Here is an 18090-nt window from a genome sequence, read left to right on the forward strand (position 1 = left end):
GTGACATCCTGGAGCTGTTACACTCTCTCTTTGACACCACCTAAATATCAAACTTGGGATATCTAAATCAGGGGGAGAATAAAAAAAAGGCAGAATTTAAGGCTCCAACTCATTGCTGACTGAAGGTACTTGAGGGGCATCCAACTCCAGGGCTCAATCAAATTTCTAGATCACAAAGATGCTGTTTCTACTGATACCTTTCTGCCTAACAGCACAGGCAAGTTAATTGTGGCACTCTGAGATCAAGCAGGTTATAAAATCTCAGAAGATTTGTCAGTCTTTGTTACAGGATACAGGATGTGGCACTGCAGAGGAGGATTGAAAAGGGAAAAAGGCATAATTATATTTGTTTGCTTTCTGAAAACATGATTTGTTTTATTTTATTTTATTTTATTTTATTTTATTTTATTTTATTTTATTACATATATTTGCCAGTGTGAGTGCTGCCGCTCAGACACACAGAAAGTAATCAGTGGTGCTCATCTGTGTGAAAAAGATTAATTAATAATCTATTTAGGGTCTTTTGCTTAATATTCACCATAACAAGCAGTGGTTGTGAGGACAGAGGAATGGAAGGTGGGCAGTGGGGTGAGGAAGGGTCATTCAAAAGCAGGAACACTGGAAAGAAAGCATCAAGGATTTGGCTAGAGAAAGCTAAAAGAAAAATGTGGGAAGAAAAAGCCCAAGCAGAAGGTAGAGAGTTATAATACTCAAGGCAGGAAATTAGTGTGTCACACAGATGGATAAGGAGGAAAATAAGTAGGAAATAAAATAGTGGGAGAAATTGCTGCTTTCTGTGTAGTCACAGGGTAGAACCACAAACCCAGGAGCTGTAGAAATAGATTAAGATAGAACTACTTTTCATTTCTAACTCCAAAGGAGTAAGATAAATATTTGTCCCCGTTCTGCTAAAGGGAAGCATCTCCACTCACAGCTAAGTCAAAACTGAACTCTTTCCTTCCAAGCAGTCAACAGATATTTTTTATCATTTCTTTAACAAACATCTTGCTCTCTTTCCTTTCATGTTCCAAATACATTACTTATGCATATTTAGTGTTTGGAAATATTCTAATATATTCCATATAAAGCTGATTTTCTCTAGGGCATATAGAACCAAAATTTGGTCCCTGTGCTTGAGTAAAATCTTCCAGGGTTGGAACAACCTTAGAGCCCCTCCAGTGATTTACAGACTTGTAGTCATGTTTAGCTCTGTTAGTTTTAATGGCTTTATTTTTTTCCCCTACTTTTCTTGATTAGCTTTAGCTTTCCTTTGCAGCAAGGAAATCAAATATATTATAAAATTAATAATTAGCTTCATTACCTTGAAAACATAATTGAGTGTTCCAGTGGGGCAATTTGAATGCTGGCCCATAAATATTGAATAATGCATTTTTAAAGGTCACTTTATGAAGGGTTTTAAACAAAACATATGGATAGAAAGAACTTTCAGCAGTAGCAGACAGACCAATATTTAATTTTCAAGCTGTTGAGGAAACACTTACTGGGCATCTTTCTTTTCTTACCCACCACTTCAGAAATTTGCCAGAGGCAATTAGTAATTCAAATACAATTAATCAAAGTCATTCTCCATTTCAGAACATGGAGAAGAAATAAAAAAACTTAAGGTATTTGGTTTCAGTAGATGAGGACGTTTGAGATAAATCACTGTTCTGCTTTATTCTTCCTTGAAGTAAATCTTTTCTTCCAAGAGAGTTTTCACCTGTTTTCATGGTGCTTTGGTTTTCTTCTCAGCCAAATCAATCTTTCTGGGAAAACATCACTTTCAATCACTTCTCTCTCCTCCTTCTTAATTTCTGACCTCCCTTTTCAAACTGCTGCCTGTTGCAAATTACAGTTGCAGTAAAGTTCAAGAGTTTGCAATGAATACTCTGTTTTTCAAAATAATCCCCAACAATTATAAGAAAGTCTGAAGAAAGACTTTTAGAAAAAGGTATTTTGATAAATGGGACATTTGGAAGTGAATCCACCCAATGGCAAAGCTGCAACTTAACTCACAAAAGGAAATGGTGGAGTTTGCTGCTGAGTTCCCAGGGATGGAGATGAGGCCAAGAGGCTTCTTGGTTTCTGCACCCTTGTTTTTGTCCTTCTTGAAGACAGGAGTGACATTTGCTCTTTTCCAGTCCTCAGGCATTTCTCCCAATCACCATGATCAATCAAAGACCATTGACAGTGGCCTCAGTGCCATCTGCCATGTCCCTCAGCACTGGTAGGCACATTCCAGCAAAGCCCACGGATTTATACATATCCACTTTGCTTAAGCATTCCCTGGCCTGATCCTTGTCCACCAGGGGTAAGTCTCTTGCTCCAGACTGTTCCACTGATCTCTTGGACCTGGGCTTCCTGAAGGCTGGTCTGGCTAATGAAGACTGAGGCAGATAAGGCATTTAGGGTCTCAACCTTTTCCACGTCCTGTGTCACCAGGTTCTATTCAGCAGTGGGGCCACATTTTCCCTGGTCTTCCTGTTGTCACCTATAAATTTACAGAAGACTTTCCTGTTGTCTTTGACGTCCCTGGCCAGATTCAACTTCATCTGGGCTTTGGCTTTACAACTCCCCAAGCAGATTTCTGGAAAAAGATAAGATTAGAGCAGGTTGTCCAGAGAAACTGTTGCTTCCCCTGGATCCCTAGAAGTGGCCAAAGCCAGGATGGATGGGGCTTGGAGAAACGTGGGATAGTGGAAGGTGTCCCTAGGGTGGCACTGGGTGATCTTTAAGGTCCCTTCCAACCCAAACCATCCTGTGATTCTGTGACTATTTGTAGTTCATGCTTCATCACTAACAACCACATCGTTATTCTCCCTTTTGTAGCATCACATTTCAAACCACCCAGCAAACTGGAATTGCTGCTTAACAACAGCCTCTGCACAGCTTCCAAAAAGTGAAGGGATGGATGCACACCTGCACATGAGGTTTTGGGGACTGCACAGAGTTGTCAGGCCTAATCTGCCCAGGCCTTGAAAGTGACCCACTGTAGATGGTGACATTTTTCAGGATGCCATCAGAATAGTCGTGTGTCCCAGAAGGCACCTTAAAAGAGAAAATTGAAGCAGTAAAAACAGCACAGCAGGATTTTAAAGCTGTGGGATAAATCACATCCTTTACAAAAGTAGGTCTTCTTAACTCCTGTGCACTGTTAAAGTTCTTCATGCTGTAAAAATGATGGCAACACATTGTTTTTGTTGCATCTTTCTCAGCATCAAAACTCCCAGAAGTTTAGGATTGGGATTATTGTTCTCCCCCCCACAGCTGTCATTAACTACAGGTTTGGTTAGTAAGATCAGGTCCTCAAGGAATCATTTAAGTAGAGCAAAACTGAGGCAATTTTTTTCATATAAATATTCATAAATTTCAACGGTTGTAACCCCAAGTTTACCTGTGAGGTTGACAAATGAGTCAGTCCCTCATCCTCCAAAAAAAGGGACAGAAATTGGAAAGAAATGTACTCTCTTCCTACCTCCCACTGTGCCATCAAAGAGTCTGTAATGTAGAAAAATGGAAGATAATTGTAGAGGTTCAAAGAGTTTTATAATAATGTTCCTTTTTTCTGTTTTAAGAACAATAATCACAAATTGAGTTATCATAACAATTATTCTTAACTGCAATAAACATTGCCGCAGCAGTTTATTAAAAATAGATTCCTGTTATTATAATTTTAAATCTCAGTAATAGCCTCAGCCAAGAAGCCCGTTGGGTTTTTTCTTCTCTTTACCCCTAAATTATTGTGCTGGAGAAAAGAACAGCTATTAACTGGGAAATATTTTGATATTCTTTGCATCCCAAGTTCTATTTATGTCTTGGGGCTTTTTGTGGACAGACCACGTACTTGCATCCCCTGGCAATGGAGCTCGTGCTTGGAAGAAATAACATCTGACAAGGGCTTGAAAGGGAAATATCTAGAAAATTTTAACTTCTTGCAATTTTCAGAAACCTTCTTTCCACAGGGGTACTGCAAAACTCAGACCCCCAATTATATTTTTCTCTTCTGCTAATCAGCAGTAAAAAGAACCTTTGCTAATATATGACATTGTCCTTAAGAGTTAGTTTGACTTGGACCAGGAATTTCTCTACCTGATGTCACAAAACAAGTTCAAGGTCATTTTTGACCCTCCCACCTCCTCGAAAGTGGGGAGAGATCACATGAATATAAAACCCCTGAAGGACAAAAGCATCCCAAATATGATCCCAGAGAAGAAATATCACTCAGGGGGTGTATCAGACTAGAGGGTTTGGAAATGCATTTAAAGTATCACAAGATTTTATATCTCAGAACTTCCTCCACAAACTTTCACCTGGTGAAAGGAACCAGGTTGGAAAGAAACCTGCTCGTGAGTGGGGAGAAATGGCATTTTTGGAGAGGCAGACTCTGAAAAAAAGATTTTCCAGGGACTGATTTCACAGCCATGAAGATGTCAAGAGCACCTGAATGCTGTCCTGGTTCCTTACACCTGTATAAAGCAGGAGCCCTCCTTCTCCAAGCCCCTGCTCCCCTGGAAGAACTTTCCTCCTGCTGTCCTTGTGTTCTTGGTTGGAGGGCAAGGGCAGAGCTCCATCCTCTCCATCTTCCAGCCCTTCTCCTTGGGCCCTATGTCCCAGAGGAGATTTGGCCAGCAGTCCAAGGCCAGGCCTGTTCTCAGCCAAGCCCTCACCATCCAAATTTGGACACTTCTTGGGTTTTTACAGCTGGGCACCTGAGTCAAGCAGCCCAAGTCTAGCCCTTCAGGCTACTGGATATTAACTAGGAAAAAATACTGATTTAACCTCTCCAGCTTTGCTGAATGATCAGGTTCTCTCAGTATTTCAGATGCCTTAATTAGCATTCTTGACCCAATTTAGAAGTTTCTCACAGCTTTGACTAATCCTGATGATTGAACAGCAAAGCCTTAACACATAGACAATCCTTGAGCTACAGAATGCAAGTACTTTTATGAAATGATTTACAAGGGTCCCTTAAATGCAGTCTGGATATTACCTGCAGTGCCTAAATGTTGTTTTAAACACCCAAGACAAGAAACAAATCTTCTTTTCCAGAATTCAGTTATTGCAGCTAAAAATAAGGTGCTTAGCATAATGAGAAAAATAAGAACCACACAGCAAGAGAAGGCACAGTATTTTTCCAGCGTCAGGCCTGTAGCCCGAGATGTGAACTCTTTTCCACTGCCCTGTGAATTCAAGGGTGAAGCAGTTATTTGCCTCTGACACAGTGATTGGAGTCTGTTTAGGGACAGGATTTCTGTTGGAAAGCTGCTGACAGAGCTCCACCAACAGTGGCCGTGACTGAATCCGATACAAATTTGGCCACTGGGGATTCAGCAAAGGCTGGGACTTTTGACAGCTCACCTTTAGCCTCCTTTTCTCATGCCTATTATATTATCCTGTATTGACCAAAAATGGAGAACTGTTCCATTAATTCTGTAATTCCACAGTTTCCAGACCCAAAACTGAATTTCTTGAAGATACAGAGTAATCTATGTATCTTTTGTTGTTGTTGTTGTTGTTGTTGTTGTCCAGAAATCCACCAGCAAAGTACACAAAGGCTGAGATGTGGGTTGTCTTCTGTCTTAGTTTTATATTTGCACTGTCTGGTTTCAAATACAATAGAATATATACTAAAAAATGTGAATATATATGCACACATTGTATATAATGTGTGTACAGAGCAAAGAAATCACCATCCTGACTCCACAGTGAGAGACCAAGATGCAGTTTTGAGAGAAGTACATAAGGAGACAAATCAAAATAAGCAGGTGGAAAAACAGAAGGACAGGCACAGAGTGGGGAAAAAACCTTCTTGCCATTTTTAAGACTACATTTTTAGCAGTAGTAAATACTCTTAATGTGACTGTTAACTTGTATATAAACTTACACTTATGTGATGTATCCTGAAATTACTCCCCTAGATGAGCATCTCTAATGTTTCCATATTAAATCCTTCTTTGCCTGGAACACCTTCCTTTTATTTTCTACTGCACTGTTGGAAGAGCAGGAGCATCTCACAAAGAGACAGACTGTGCCATTTGCTGCTTATCCTGGAAAAGGCACATCAGTGATGAGAGGAAATTGCCTTTATCTTGTCTCAGATTTTTTTTTCTGTGGAGTATCAGGAGCTTTTTCTCCTTCAGCTGAGAAAAGCAGAATGTTCTGCAGGGATGAAAAGCATTTAATTCTGCATTTAATTTGACGTGACTACATACTTGATATCACTGGCTTTCATTTTTATTCTGGTGGATTTACAGACAGGAAGGCTCCCACTGCAAGTTGTTTAACCTTGCCAGTACAATAAAAATGAACTTAAACAGGTTCAGATCAGAAGCTGAAATATTCTGAGATCAGAAAGGAAAACTATATGGGTGTGAATCTTGAGTTTAAACAGGGCAGCTGTTCAGTTACAAGGTTTCTGTGCAATTGTGATGTGAAAGTTCCATTTTAGATATTATAGAAGGCATCTGCAAGCTAAATTCAAGTCATTGGTGGCACTGGAATAGGTTTTCCAGAGAAGTAGTGGCTGCTTCATCCTTGAAAGTGTTCAGGGCCAGGTTGGACACAGCTTGGAACAACCTGGGATAGTGGAAGGATTTGAAACTAAGTGATCTTTAACATGTAACTCAAAGCCTTCTGTGAGACTATGATTAAAGTAATCTAAATTATTTTTACAATTGTCATCCATGAACTAGTGATATTGGTGTTAGGAGGATTTTTTTAATTAGAGCAGAGAAACAGGTGGTACCAATTCCTCAAAGACCCTGTGAGGAGTGTGTAGCAGCACAATTACCTTTTCCTGTTGCTTCCTAATTTATTCTTTATTTTGATTTGAAATATGAAGTGTCCCAAACTGCTCTGATTCAGGATGCTCTTGGGGTTTTTTTTCTATTTCTTCTAGACTACAAGTTGCATGTTAAGAAAACCCCCTTCCTTCCCCCTCCCCCCCAAGAATGCCTGTTTCCTATCTTTTGATTAGCAACAAAATCTTTCTTATTAAAAGTGTGGGGTTTTAAAATTTTAATTTAATTTTGGTTTTCTAAAGCAGATTATTTGCCTAGTGGTCCATATACATAGACATATATATATATATATATAGGCTGCAGCTATTAAAGTAGGCTACCCATGTTTTCTGTAGCTTTAGAGACATTTGATTGAGCTGTAGTGACTGAAGAGTTTTATGCCTAAAGCAAGGATTACATTTATCAGTAAATTTTCAGCTACTTTCATGTTCTTACAGTCATAATTTCAATATTAAATTGTGAAGACTACCAGCAAAAGTTCCAAATCAAACCCAAGATGCTGAGTCCACTTCAATTAACACAACAGATATTTTAGAGCAGTTCTGTTGTGTCCCTAACTTGAACCTCACTCCTACAAAAACTAGATACTTAATTTTGAAAATGCCAAATAATTTCACCTTCACAGTGTTGAGACACAGTGTATGTGATTTTTGCTGTCAGCCAGCCCAAGGTAACCTGCAGCAGTGCTTTCCATACAGACAAGAACTGATCCAGCCTTGCTGTAAGGTCCTTGCAGACATTTATAGCCATTCCTGATTTAACTGACTTCAGGCTCTGTTATTTCCCCTGTGCCAAGAGGACCTGAGTGCAATCTGAGCTCTACAGGAGAGCTGGCACTATGACACCTGAAAATGGAAACCAAATCTCACCTGCAAGAAAGGTCATGCTTGTGCTCTTTTTCTTCTTGGAAATTAAAGCAGGAAATCATATCACTAGAGAAAAAACTTCTGTTTTAACAGTCCTAATCTGACTGTGGTGATGGTGCATGCCATCCAGGGAAGAGCTTTGTGTGCTGGCCTTTAAAGCACAGCTCTGCAGATGTATTTCAGTATTGTGTCAGCACCCCTAATTTAAATGTGACAGCTGTGAGAACCCCTGGTCCCAGAGGATTCATTAACAAAAATGCAATGATGCACCACTCAGGGGATTCACCATGGACATGGGGAGACTAAGTTACACTAATTCACCCCTAACTCAGCAGAGCAGCAGGGCAGTGCTGGTACTGATTTCCCTGCTGCAGCCTGACCTGCCCAGCTCTGTTAGCAGCGTGTTTTGCTTTCCCATTGCCGTGGCATGGTCAGGTTTATCCCTGAATTCACAGGAATGGCTCGGAGCCTGGAGAGGTCAACAAAGCAGCTCCCGCTGGTTCCAGTGAACCCTGGATACTCCTCACCTCTCCAGCCTCTGTGCTGAATCCAGGCTCCCAACATATCTCAGGAACAAACCTGTTTCCATGGAGTCACGATCGATTTAACCCCCAGCTGAAGTCATGTATAATTGAACAGTTTCTGTTCACTGCACTCAGGACCAGCAAATGAGTTTTAAAACTCCAGCCTTGCTAACCAGGGGCACCTCACCGAGGTTTTCAGCATGGTTTTCCAAGTTTTCCCAGCCACTGGCCAGAGAGTGCTGTCTCAGAACATCCTTAAAAATGCATGAAGTCTCTTGCGTGACAAGGCGCAGATGGAAAGGGAGCGCTCCTGGGCTTACCTTTCCTATCACCATTTCAGTATTTATTGACAAATTTGCTGAATTTAGTCCTGCAGTGGGTATTGATTTACACAGTGAGGCCCCTTTTCCATGTTTTTATAACTTAGACACCCCATTAAATCCAAGCAGGAGGGCATCAGTTGTGCAGGTGCACCAGCCCTGTGAGGCTGGACATCCACATGGCATATCCATAGGGTCTAAATCTGTCTGACCCCTGGAGTTAATCAGTTTTTCCTTCCTTCCTCAGCTCAGTGTCAGAGAAGCCCTTAAAAATATGTCAGTTCCCCTTAAAGTTACTTCTGGAAGGGACAAAGCATCTGACAGGTCTTTTGAATGTGCAGCACTGCATTAAAGACCCAAGTTCTGCTTAGAGAAATGCAAACCAAAAACGTGCTTCAATTCCTGTTCCATTAGATCTTCCAGGAAGAGGTAACAATGTGATAATCAAGGCTCCTGCCATCCTCTCAGGCAGCTGCACAGTCTGTTATGTCAATGTAGTTCAGATGGATGATTTCAGTTCAGCTACAGCAGTCATGCTTTTACTTTAAGACATCTTGATCAAAGGCTTTTTCTTGGAATCAGAAGGCTTAAATCTAAATAACAAAATGAATCACCTTTAAAAAAAAAAAAGAAAAAAAATCCACATTAGTTGGAATCCTCATTTTCAGTCACTTAAACCTAATCTCCAGTAAGTAGAAATCAATTTGTAGTCTTGCTGAAATCCATAGAGTCACTGATTTATAGCAGTAGCAAATTTGGCTCCTGAACTACAGATTTACTGATACCCTGGTGTTCCTTAAGAGATAACTCCAACGACTGTAGTCAACAGCAACTGTTGTTTTTATTTTGCTCTGTGAATCACAGCTGGTATTTTGAGTATTTTTACAAAAATGCCAGTTTTAGTAGACTGCAATGTGAAACATTTAACTAGGTGTTATAGATCTCCAAACCATCTATGAGGGCGCAGTTTTTGTGAAGAAAGATGCCAGTTCTAAAGTACAGCCCTGCAGAGGTGACAGGGAATTCTGATTTCTCCATCGAGAAATGGGAAACTTGGCTATTTCTCTAACATTTTTCACCTATTTAGGTGAAAAATATAAACAGCATAAGGGTGGGGTGTTTTGCTGCCTGCTGAAACACAGTGAGCGGCCCAGAGGATGTGATGCTGTAGGTCAGAGAGCCAGGAAGGGCAGGTTGGCAGCTGAAATGCATCCAGACTCCTTGGCCTTGTCCAACACCCTGCATTCAGTTACTGTAAAGTACCCCCCAGATGCTGAGCACTTCCATCTTTTTTCCAGGGCATCTGAGCAGAGGATGAAGCTGCTGTGGAGAAGGGAAGGACATGTGCCTGCTCTCACAGCAGCTTTTTCATTATTGAGGAAGCTGTGCCCTGTCTCTTCCCTCCTTCCTTTCCACTTCTGCTGCTTGGCTGCTCCTGAGAATGTAATCTAAGTTCTCAGACCTTCTGCCATTTATTCTAGACCACCTTGGAGAATTATTAAATCCAATGTTTGTCTTGAAAAAGTGGCCTCAGAAGGAACGTTCAAGCTCCTGAATGTGCTGATAATGGTGTGCTCCCGTCGACAGTGAGCTGAGGTTCTCATTCATTCGGCCAGTCAGAAATTTGCATGTGGAGATTCCCTCTGCATTTCAATACTGGCTCTAGAGAGTGGAGCCCTGGCATTCAAAGCACCCTTCAGAAATTTTTACTCTCCACTTGTGGCATGTTACTGCAAGAAAATAACAACTATCCAACGAATTGGAAAGGCAGTTCCACACTGAGCAGATCCTGGGACCTTTATCAGCCGAGCAAGGAGGTGCAGGACTGATCCTCTTTGCCCACCCCCCCACAGCCCTGCTTGGCTGAGCAGGACACAGCACCAAGGTGACCAAATAATTGGTTTTATTGCTCATTAGGTGTGTTTATCCCTGGTGCTGCAGAGTGCTGGGAGCCCTGCAGGTGAGGGGGTGATTTCGGCGCAGTGCGGAACGCTCTGCGGGCTCGGTACACGGACACGAGATGGACAGGGAGGGAGCACCAGCAGGTTTCCAACACTGACAGCAGCAATTGTGAGAAATGCTACTGCTGCTATCAGCCTGGCTTCAGACCAAGCTGCTGCTGTCCAAGAAAGCTTTGCCTGCTAAGTTTTTAATGGTGTGTCAGTTCTGAATGTGACAAAGACCTCTAAGCATCACTTACACTCTTTTTTTTTTTTTAGCAAACCTCTCACCCTGTCCTTGCAAGCCCTCCACTCTTTCCTTGTTTTTCCCTTATAGGCAGTCCTGAAAAACAGCCTGTGAGTAGCAGCAAAGGCTTCACTGATTTATTTACTGTACTAGTGAGCTGGAAAAACCCCACTAAATTTTTTAATCAGCATAAACCTGAGCTTAGACCTATGTCAGCAGCTCTGTCTCCTTTGCTTCCTTTCAAAGGAAAACACAATATCCCATCAGTGCTTCCCCTTCCAAAGTCAGAACAAGCCAAAGGATGCCCAACAGAGTGGGAGTCCATCTGCACAGCACTTGCCTTCCCCCAGCACTGCACAAGGTCGTACTCTGCTCCCAAATGAACATAATTACATCAGCACCTTCCCTGAGCTAACAGGGCTCTATGGATTCAACCCTGGCATGGTTTCTGATCCCATGGAATAATCCCAGAGAGATCTCTGAGAACTTTTCTTTTGCCCACTGGATCTTGAATGTGTGAATGGCCTATTGAAGCAGTCTGTCATAGGTAATGAGTATCTTGGACCAAACCACTACACTGGCTTATCCTTACCTTTGTTAAATAAAACACCCTGTCATAGTCACCAGCACTACTTCTCAAAACTTCCTGAGATAATCTCTCAAATAGCACGGAATTTCCTCCACATGACAACCAGAACTCGAAAACCCTCAGGCTGTCGCCGTCACTAACGCTATCTCTGTTGGAGTGTTGAGAAGACAAATTGCTTTTGCTTTAGTGGAGGTTCTGATTCATGAGAAAATGCACAGAGCTCTCATGTAAAAACTTGGTAAGAGCATCTTTTTTGCAGTCTGTGATGATCCTTGTATTGAAAATAGCACAAATCCTTAGAATTTTTTTTTTCTGGAGTAGATGAAAGCAAAACAAAAACCCATGCAAGCTCTCTGGCATTTGAAAGAGGAATGAGGTAAATCTTTTGGGAGAAAGGAGTGCTTCTCAGCTTGGTTTAGTTCTGCAGACGAGACAGCAGAATAAAATCTTGAATAAAATCCAAGAAAAATTCAGCAGTGATGTTTTTCCCTGCATGTAGCCTGTCAAATTCATCCCAACCCTTCCCACACCTGAAGCTGACCTCTGGAATATGGCTAAAAATGTCTGTTGTTTTCTTGCAAAGTGCTTTATGTCAGCTTAGTTGTACTGAAATAACAGTAAATTATTTTTATTTGGTGCTGCATTACCTCAGAAAATACACCCTTTTTGGTAGAACGTGTTGCTTATGGTAAATGTCATAGTAAATGATTTTTAGCATTTGTTTACAGATATTTATTTGAACTAACATTTTCTTAAATGTACTATACTAAATAATTCATTAGAGGCTTGGCCATTAAGTAAAAGAAAAGACTGAGGTAGCTCTGGCTTAAATTGCAGCATTCAGATTTGACTGCATCTTCATTATTTCTGTACAAACTCAAGGTTCTTAAACAGCAAATTCTCCTTCCTTAAAAATTGCGGAATCACTGAAAGGTCGGGGTGGGAAGGGACCTCTGAAGATTGTCCAGTCCAAACCCCATTTTTAAAAATGCATCAGAAAACCATAGTTTTAGAATGTCTTTTGTACTAATTAAGCCAAAATGCATGAATTATTAAACATGCTCATTTGCAGTGCTCATGCACTTGAAAGGTTTGCTTTCATTACTAATAAGGCACAAACATAGCTGAAAAGAGGTAATTAGAGCATCAAAGGCAATGAACCATCCTGAAACTTCATAATGCTTTGCCCAAAAAAAACATCATTCAGCTAAATAGCAAGAACCCAAAAAAATGCCTACACTGTTGTGTCCAGAGGATAAGAACCAAAGTCTTCCCAAGTAACTCCAGAGATACAGCAAGAAGCATTTTTTCTGCTCAAAAATACCTTAAGAATTGATGTAGGAATGGCAAAGGTGAACCCCTGTGGTTATAATTCAAAGATTGTGTTTTGAAGTCAGAAACCCATTAGTTCTTCTAAATCAAAGATTTTTTTTTTCATCCTGTAAGACCCTTTCAACCCTAGCACAGAGGAAAAAGTTGCATTCTCAAAATTTTCCTTTGCTAGTGATTTTAATAATGTGCTGTGCTGTATAAGCATTTGCAGGGAGAGATGCTCCTCACAGATAAGAAGGAGCACTGGCACTTTTTATGCTGGGAAAATGTGTACATCACATCAAATAATGAGGGCTCTGCAGAAGCCATGTCAGAGATTGTGCTCTGAGTACCCAGCTTTGGAGAACAAGTTACACTCTGTGGTTTCTCATTACTGAAATCCTAGTGGAACTTTGCCCCCAGACATTTTGAAAATTGCAGTAAAATGACTGCATCTTGTTTACACAGATTATTGACTATGCCTTCTTATGTAGATTTAAGAAGGGGGAAAAAAGGTCTTTTTTACATAGCCCGAAGCTCTTCAATACACTTGAGAAATGTCTAGACAGCAGCTTGAAAACCAGCCTCCATCTCTGTAAGGTTCAGTGCTCATCTTTTTTATAGTCCACTCATACCCGTGGCTCTCAAGAAGCAGCAAATGTGGCAAGGCACAGAAGCAGCTCCGTGAGGTATCCATGGGGAGCTGCTGATAAGCCACGCTCCAGCTGCTGCTCTGCACCAGCTCCTTCCTGGAAAGTCCAAAAAAGCAGAAAATGCAGCAGAAAGAGGGAGTGAGTGCAAAATGGCCTGGCTGGTGTTAACAAAGCAATGGCAGCCCCTCACAGGCAGTGTTGGGGTGACAGCACCTTTGGGAAAAGGCTGGTTGTTGAGGGAAATAGATTCATGGAGTGGTTTGGGTTGGAAGGGATGGCAAAGATCATCCAGTTCCAACCCTCCTGCCATGGGCAGGGACATCTTCCACTATCCCAGGTTGCTCCAAGCCCCATCTGACCTGGCCTTGGACACTGCCAGGGATCCAGGGGCAGCCCCAGCTGCTCTGGGCACCCTGTGCCAGGGCCTGCCCACCCTCCCAGGGAACAATTCCTTCCTAATATCTGATCTAACCCTACTCTTAGTTGAAAGCCATTATTCCTTATCCTATCACCCCATACCCTTGTGAAAAGTCCCTCTCCAGCTCTCTTAGAGCCCCTTTAGGCACTGGAAGTGGCTCTGAGGTCTCCCTGGATCCTTCTCCAGGCTGAACAACCCCAGCTCTCCCATCCTATCTCCACAGCAGAGAAGCTCCAGGACTGGGTTCAACATAGAAAATTTTTCCTCTTCTGCTGGGGCTGAGGGACCCCTCTGGAGCATAGGAGTAGGGGAAAACCCCCCCTTTCTGACCCCAGCAGTCTCTAAACATGCCTGGCAAGAGGGAAGTCATCACTTTGGCATTGTAATTACTCACAGAGTTCTCTGCTGTCGCGATCTCTGAGGTGCATTTTGCTGCCCATCTTCACTGGGGCCCTGGCAGTGAAACCCCACACCCCAGGCAGCCAAACCAAGCTCCTCAAAACCTTCATTAGTGGGCAGGAACAGGTATGGGGGGGCCTCACACTCACTCCCACACTCCTGTCTCGCTCCCACTGGGGAGGAGAGGGGTAGGAGCAGGGCTCCTTCTCCAGGATACGGCAATGCTGCACAAAAGCACAGCCACAGGGAGCAGTGACACAAGCACTTCCCATCCTGGCTGTCTCCTCCCCACACGGGGAATGCTCTTTGAAGCAAACCAACCCCACCACTGCATTTTTGGAAGGTCTTGGGCTACAAGGGGATGCAAAAGCAGAACTGAGGTGAGCAGGGGGTTGGGGCCTGGGTGCCAAGGGGGCAGGGAAGGTGTTGGACAGCACAGGTGTACGCACGGGCAGCTTGGCTGAACGGATAAGTGCAGTGAGTTGGTGCCTCCCTGCTCCTGTGTCCATGTCCTGATGTCCTTCACCCCAGCAGCAGCAACGTTGCTGTCTCAGCTGAAACAGGTCTGACATGCAGAATGTGCTTGGCATGAAAGGTACTGGAGGAGAATCAGGCAAACCAACGAGTAAAACCAATTGAAGTTAACACGACTCCTTTTTCAAGAGGCAATCAGCGTGATTATCATCACAAACCTCCCCCTCTCCCTCCAACTCCACGGTGTGTGTCAGCCTCATCTTGAGATACTCCCATCTTACTCCACGGGGGTAAAACACCACGTGACGTGAGCCTGTGCTGGAGATGCATCCAGAATAAAACATATGGTGTCAGACTGTGCCTGAGGGATTTCTGTAGGAATAAACACAGTTTCTGGCCTAATGCAACTCCTCAGCAATTCTCTGTCTGTGACCTGGAATTATGGATAGAGCAGATGCTGTTGGTCCTTTAGGTAAGACTTGCAGTGCCTTGACTGACGTGGGAAAGCAGAGGACCTGTTTTGTTTTAGGTCATGGGACAGCTTTTAGCTGGGCTAGAAAAAACCAAAATTGTTAGACATTGTTTTATTACGAAGAACTGCTTTCCTGGTCTGTTGTTTATGCCACTGGCACAGGTCAGCTTTAATTTCTCCTGCTCTAAATAGCTCATGGAGAGCTACACAGGTGGTGTGGTGCCAAGAGTTTCCTACTTTAAACATTCAGGATGCATCCCATCTGTAGATGAGACTCTGGGTTTGATATCAACCATAAAAAAAGAAGCTCCATACCTGCAGGGATCTCTAAAGAAAGGAAATTACTGTTCTGAGTACTCCTGTAACTGTGCTTTTTTTTCACACATAGGTGAGGTTACACCATCAAATATTTTTAGAAGGGAATGTCATTATGTGCCTGATTGCTTCTCATTTCCTTGAAGGAATGTCATGAATGACTAACAGGCCCAGGAATCAGGGGAAATAATGAATAAGAGGTTTTCTTGACAATACAGAGCAGAAGGAAGGGTTGATGCAAGAGCCCGGGTGCCAGTCCCAGTGCATTTTGTTACCACAAAGACAGCAGCATCTTGGTAGTGGTAAAAAATTAGTAGTGAATTAAACAGAGTGATGATGGTTGGCAGTTATATTTTGTTGTATGGGGACAAGAATGTTTCTGTTTTATTCAGAAATCTCTTTAAGACTACAACCTTAACACAGTTGCATCCATTTTAAAGAGTTTAGTCATTCTACTCAAGATTGAGGCTCATTAAGTGGAGTTGTGAAGGTCTCCATTTAAAATGTAAAATAAAAATTGGAAATTTACTTAGCCTCCACATTTTCCAAGTTTTTTGACAAATTAAAGCCAAGACTTTTCCTTTAGGATTTTGAGAAAAAGTTGTTGGTTTTTTCATTTTATCTCCTCCATGCCTTGAGTGCATGTAAAGCACATTGCACTCCTCATTCTATTGTAAATGATGCCTTAGATCTTGATCTTTGTGTTTTTCAAATCCTGTACTGCTTAGAGTGTAACTCTGAAGTTTCTTGTGGCCTGTTGGTTTCTGCTCTCTCAGGCTGGGTAGACATAACAAAGCCTCTCTGGGCCTGCACTCCAAGGTCACCCAGACCATCATAGGCCCAAAAAGTATAATCCAAAGAGCTTCTAAGGGGGGCCAGCAGAGGGGAAATTACATCATTGAACTGAAGCTTTAATTGGAGAATTAACCCTGATATGCAAATGAACCAAGCCTATAAAGTGTGAAGAACTCGTGACCCGTTGTCCATCTTGGGGTCCATTTTGGCAAAAGCCTCTGGCTCCCCAGGGGGTACCTTTGAAGGCCTTTCAAATAAATAGCTATTTTATTCTTTTACTCCTGTCCAGTCTCTGTGTCTAGGAGGCCTCTTAAGGCATCATGAAAACTAAACATTAACAGTGAATTCTTGTGGATCTGCCCAAAAAGAGTTTGTTTCATGATTCTGTAAGATCATAGCATGGTAAATGGCTGACAAATAATCTATCAATTATAAATTCTGATCACAGATCCTCCCCTTTGATGGCCAAACCATCTCGAGTCGCTCCCCCCGGGTGAGCGCCACACAACACACGACCCGAAATGAAGACTCATTTCTCCTTTTTGCCTCCCCAGGTGATCTCATGCATTTGCCACCCTACCTTAGGATGGACTTTTTATTGAACCGTGGCGTGCAGGGCACGAGCAGAGACCTGGGTTTGGGGCAAGCCTGCTTGGAGCCACAGAAAAGCCGAACCTTGAAGCGTCCCACCGTGCTGGAGCCGATCCCCATGGAGACATCCTCCACGAGAGATGTCCAGTCATGGCAACCTGGTGCTGTGGCAACGTTACCTCAGCGAGAAGGAGCTGAGCTAGGACAGGCTCAAGCAAAAATGAGCAGCTCCCAAGAATCCCTGCTGGACTCCCGGGGCCACTTGAAAGGCAACAACCCCTACGCAAAATCTTACACCCTGGTATAACGAAAAGAGCATGGCTGGACAGTGGCTGTAAATATTTACACTGAAAAACAAAAAAATCCAATGAAAGCTACCTTTTTTTTATTGAATTCCAATATTTATAATTAAAGAAGAAGATTGCCAAAATATTTGACAAAAAAAAAATAATAATATGAACGACAGACAGTGCAAAGACTCTCTTGCTTTTTTTCTGTCTGAGTGTGAGCTTCATCTGACTGGACATCTGAATTTTTGGGTAAAAGAGTCCAGTTTTCTGATCTTCACAAGCGTTTGTGTTTTTACTGATTTTCTACGAAGTGCATGGAGACTTAACAAAAACATTTTAACCAGAAGTTCCATCAGACAAGATTTAAAAGGGAAAAAAATCACAAAAAAAAAAAAAAAAAAAAAGAAGAAAAAAAAAAAAAGAAAATCACCCTCTTTGTGAATTCAACAGGAACATTGATTTGGAAAAACAAAAAGTCTTTTGTCATGTTTGCACTTTTTTTTTTTAATTAGACAATGGGTCCTTGATTGTTCTTTTTTTGTTGTTAATTAGGATGAGTGGTGTCAGTGGAGTGAGGAGATTGATTTGGGTTTTTTTTTTAATATTAATTTAATGAGACACTCTTTGCATTTTGTCTATGCGAAATAAAAGGGTCTTCTGCCTTTATTTGTGATGTCTGCTTCCATCACCTTTTGCTGTGGCTTTCCCTGAGTGTGATAATCATGTCAGTGCCGTCCTCTGAGCAATGTCTTCTTGTGCCTTGGGAAAAAAGAAAAGGAACTCAGGGGTCACATTTTTGGAAAAAAATTGGGGTTCACTCACCTTTTTTTGCTGCTGTGGGGCAAAGAGCCCTGAGTGCTCTGAACCAAACCCACCCAGGACTCTCAGCATTTGGTCCATCTCCTGCCAGGAGGTTTTGGTTCAGCTTCAATATTTTTTGGATCAGAAGAAATGCGCTGACGTTACTTCCTCCTTAGGAATGGATCTTTAGCCCACTTGGGAGCAGCTCTTATGGAAATCCCATTGCTTACGTAAGGACTGGGGCGGGGGAGGGAAAAACCCAACTTTTCCCATAATAGGAAAAAC

At 42.2% G+C, this 18090-nt stretch overlaps 1 protein-coding gene across 1 annotated transcript in view; it reads left to right on the forward strand.

Moving 5' to 3' along the window:
- DSCAM (DS cell adhesion molecule) overlaps window positions 1–17021 on the forward strand; it is a gene marked incomplete at both ends in the record, with an annotated part of 439009 nt that extends 421988 nt beyond the window's left edge. The window contains one exon of the mRNA XM_082279051.1: window positions 16678–17021. Coding sequence (XP_082135177.1) covers window positions 16678–17021 — 344 coding nt within the window. The remainder of the gene's footprint in view (window positions 1–16677) is intronic.
- Between the last annotated feature and the right edge of the window lie 1069 nt (window positions 17022–18090).

This window comes from Coloeus monedula, assembly GCF_965178545.1.
Source record: "Coloeus monedula genome assembly, chromosome: 3".
Classification (NCBI taxonomy): domain Eukaryota; kingdom Metazoa; phylum Chordata; class Aves; order Passeriformes; family Corvidae; genus Coloeus; species Coloeus monedula.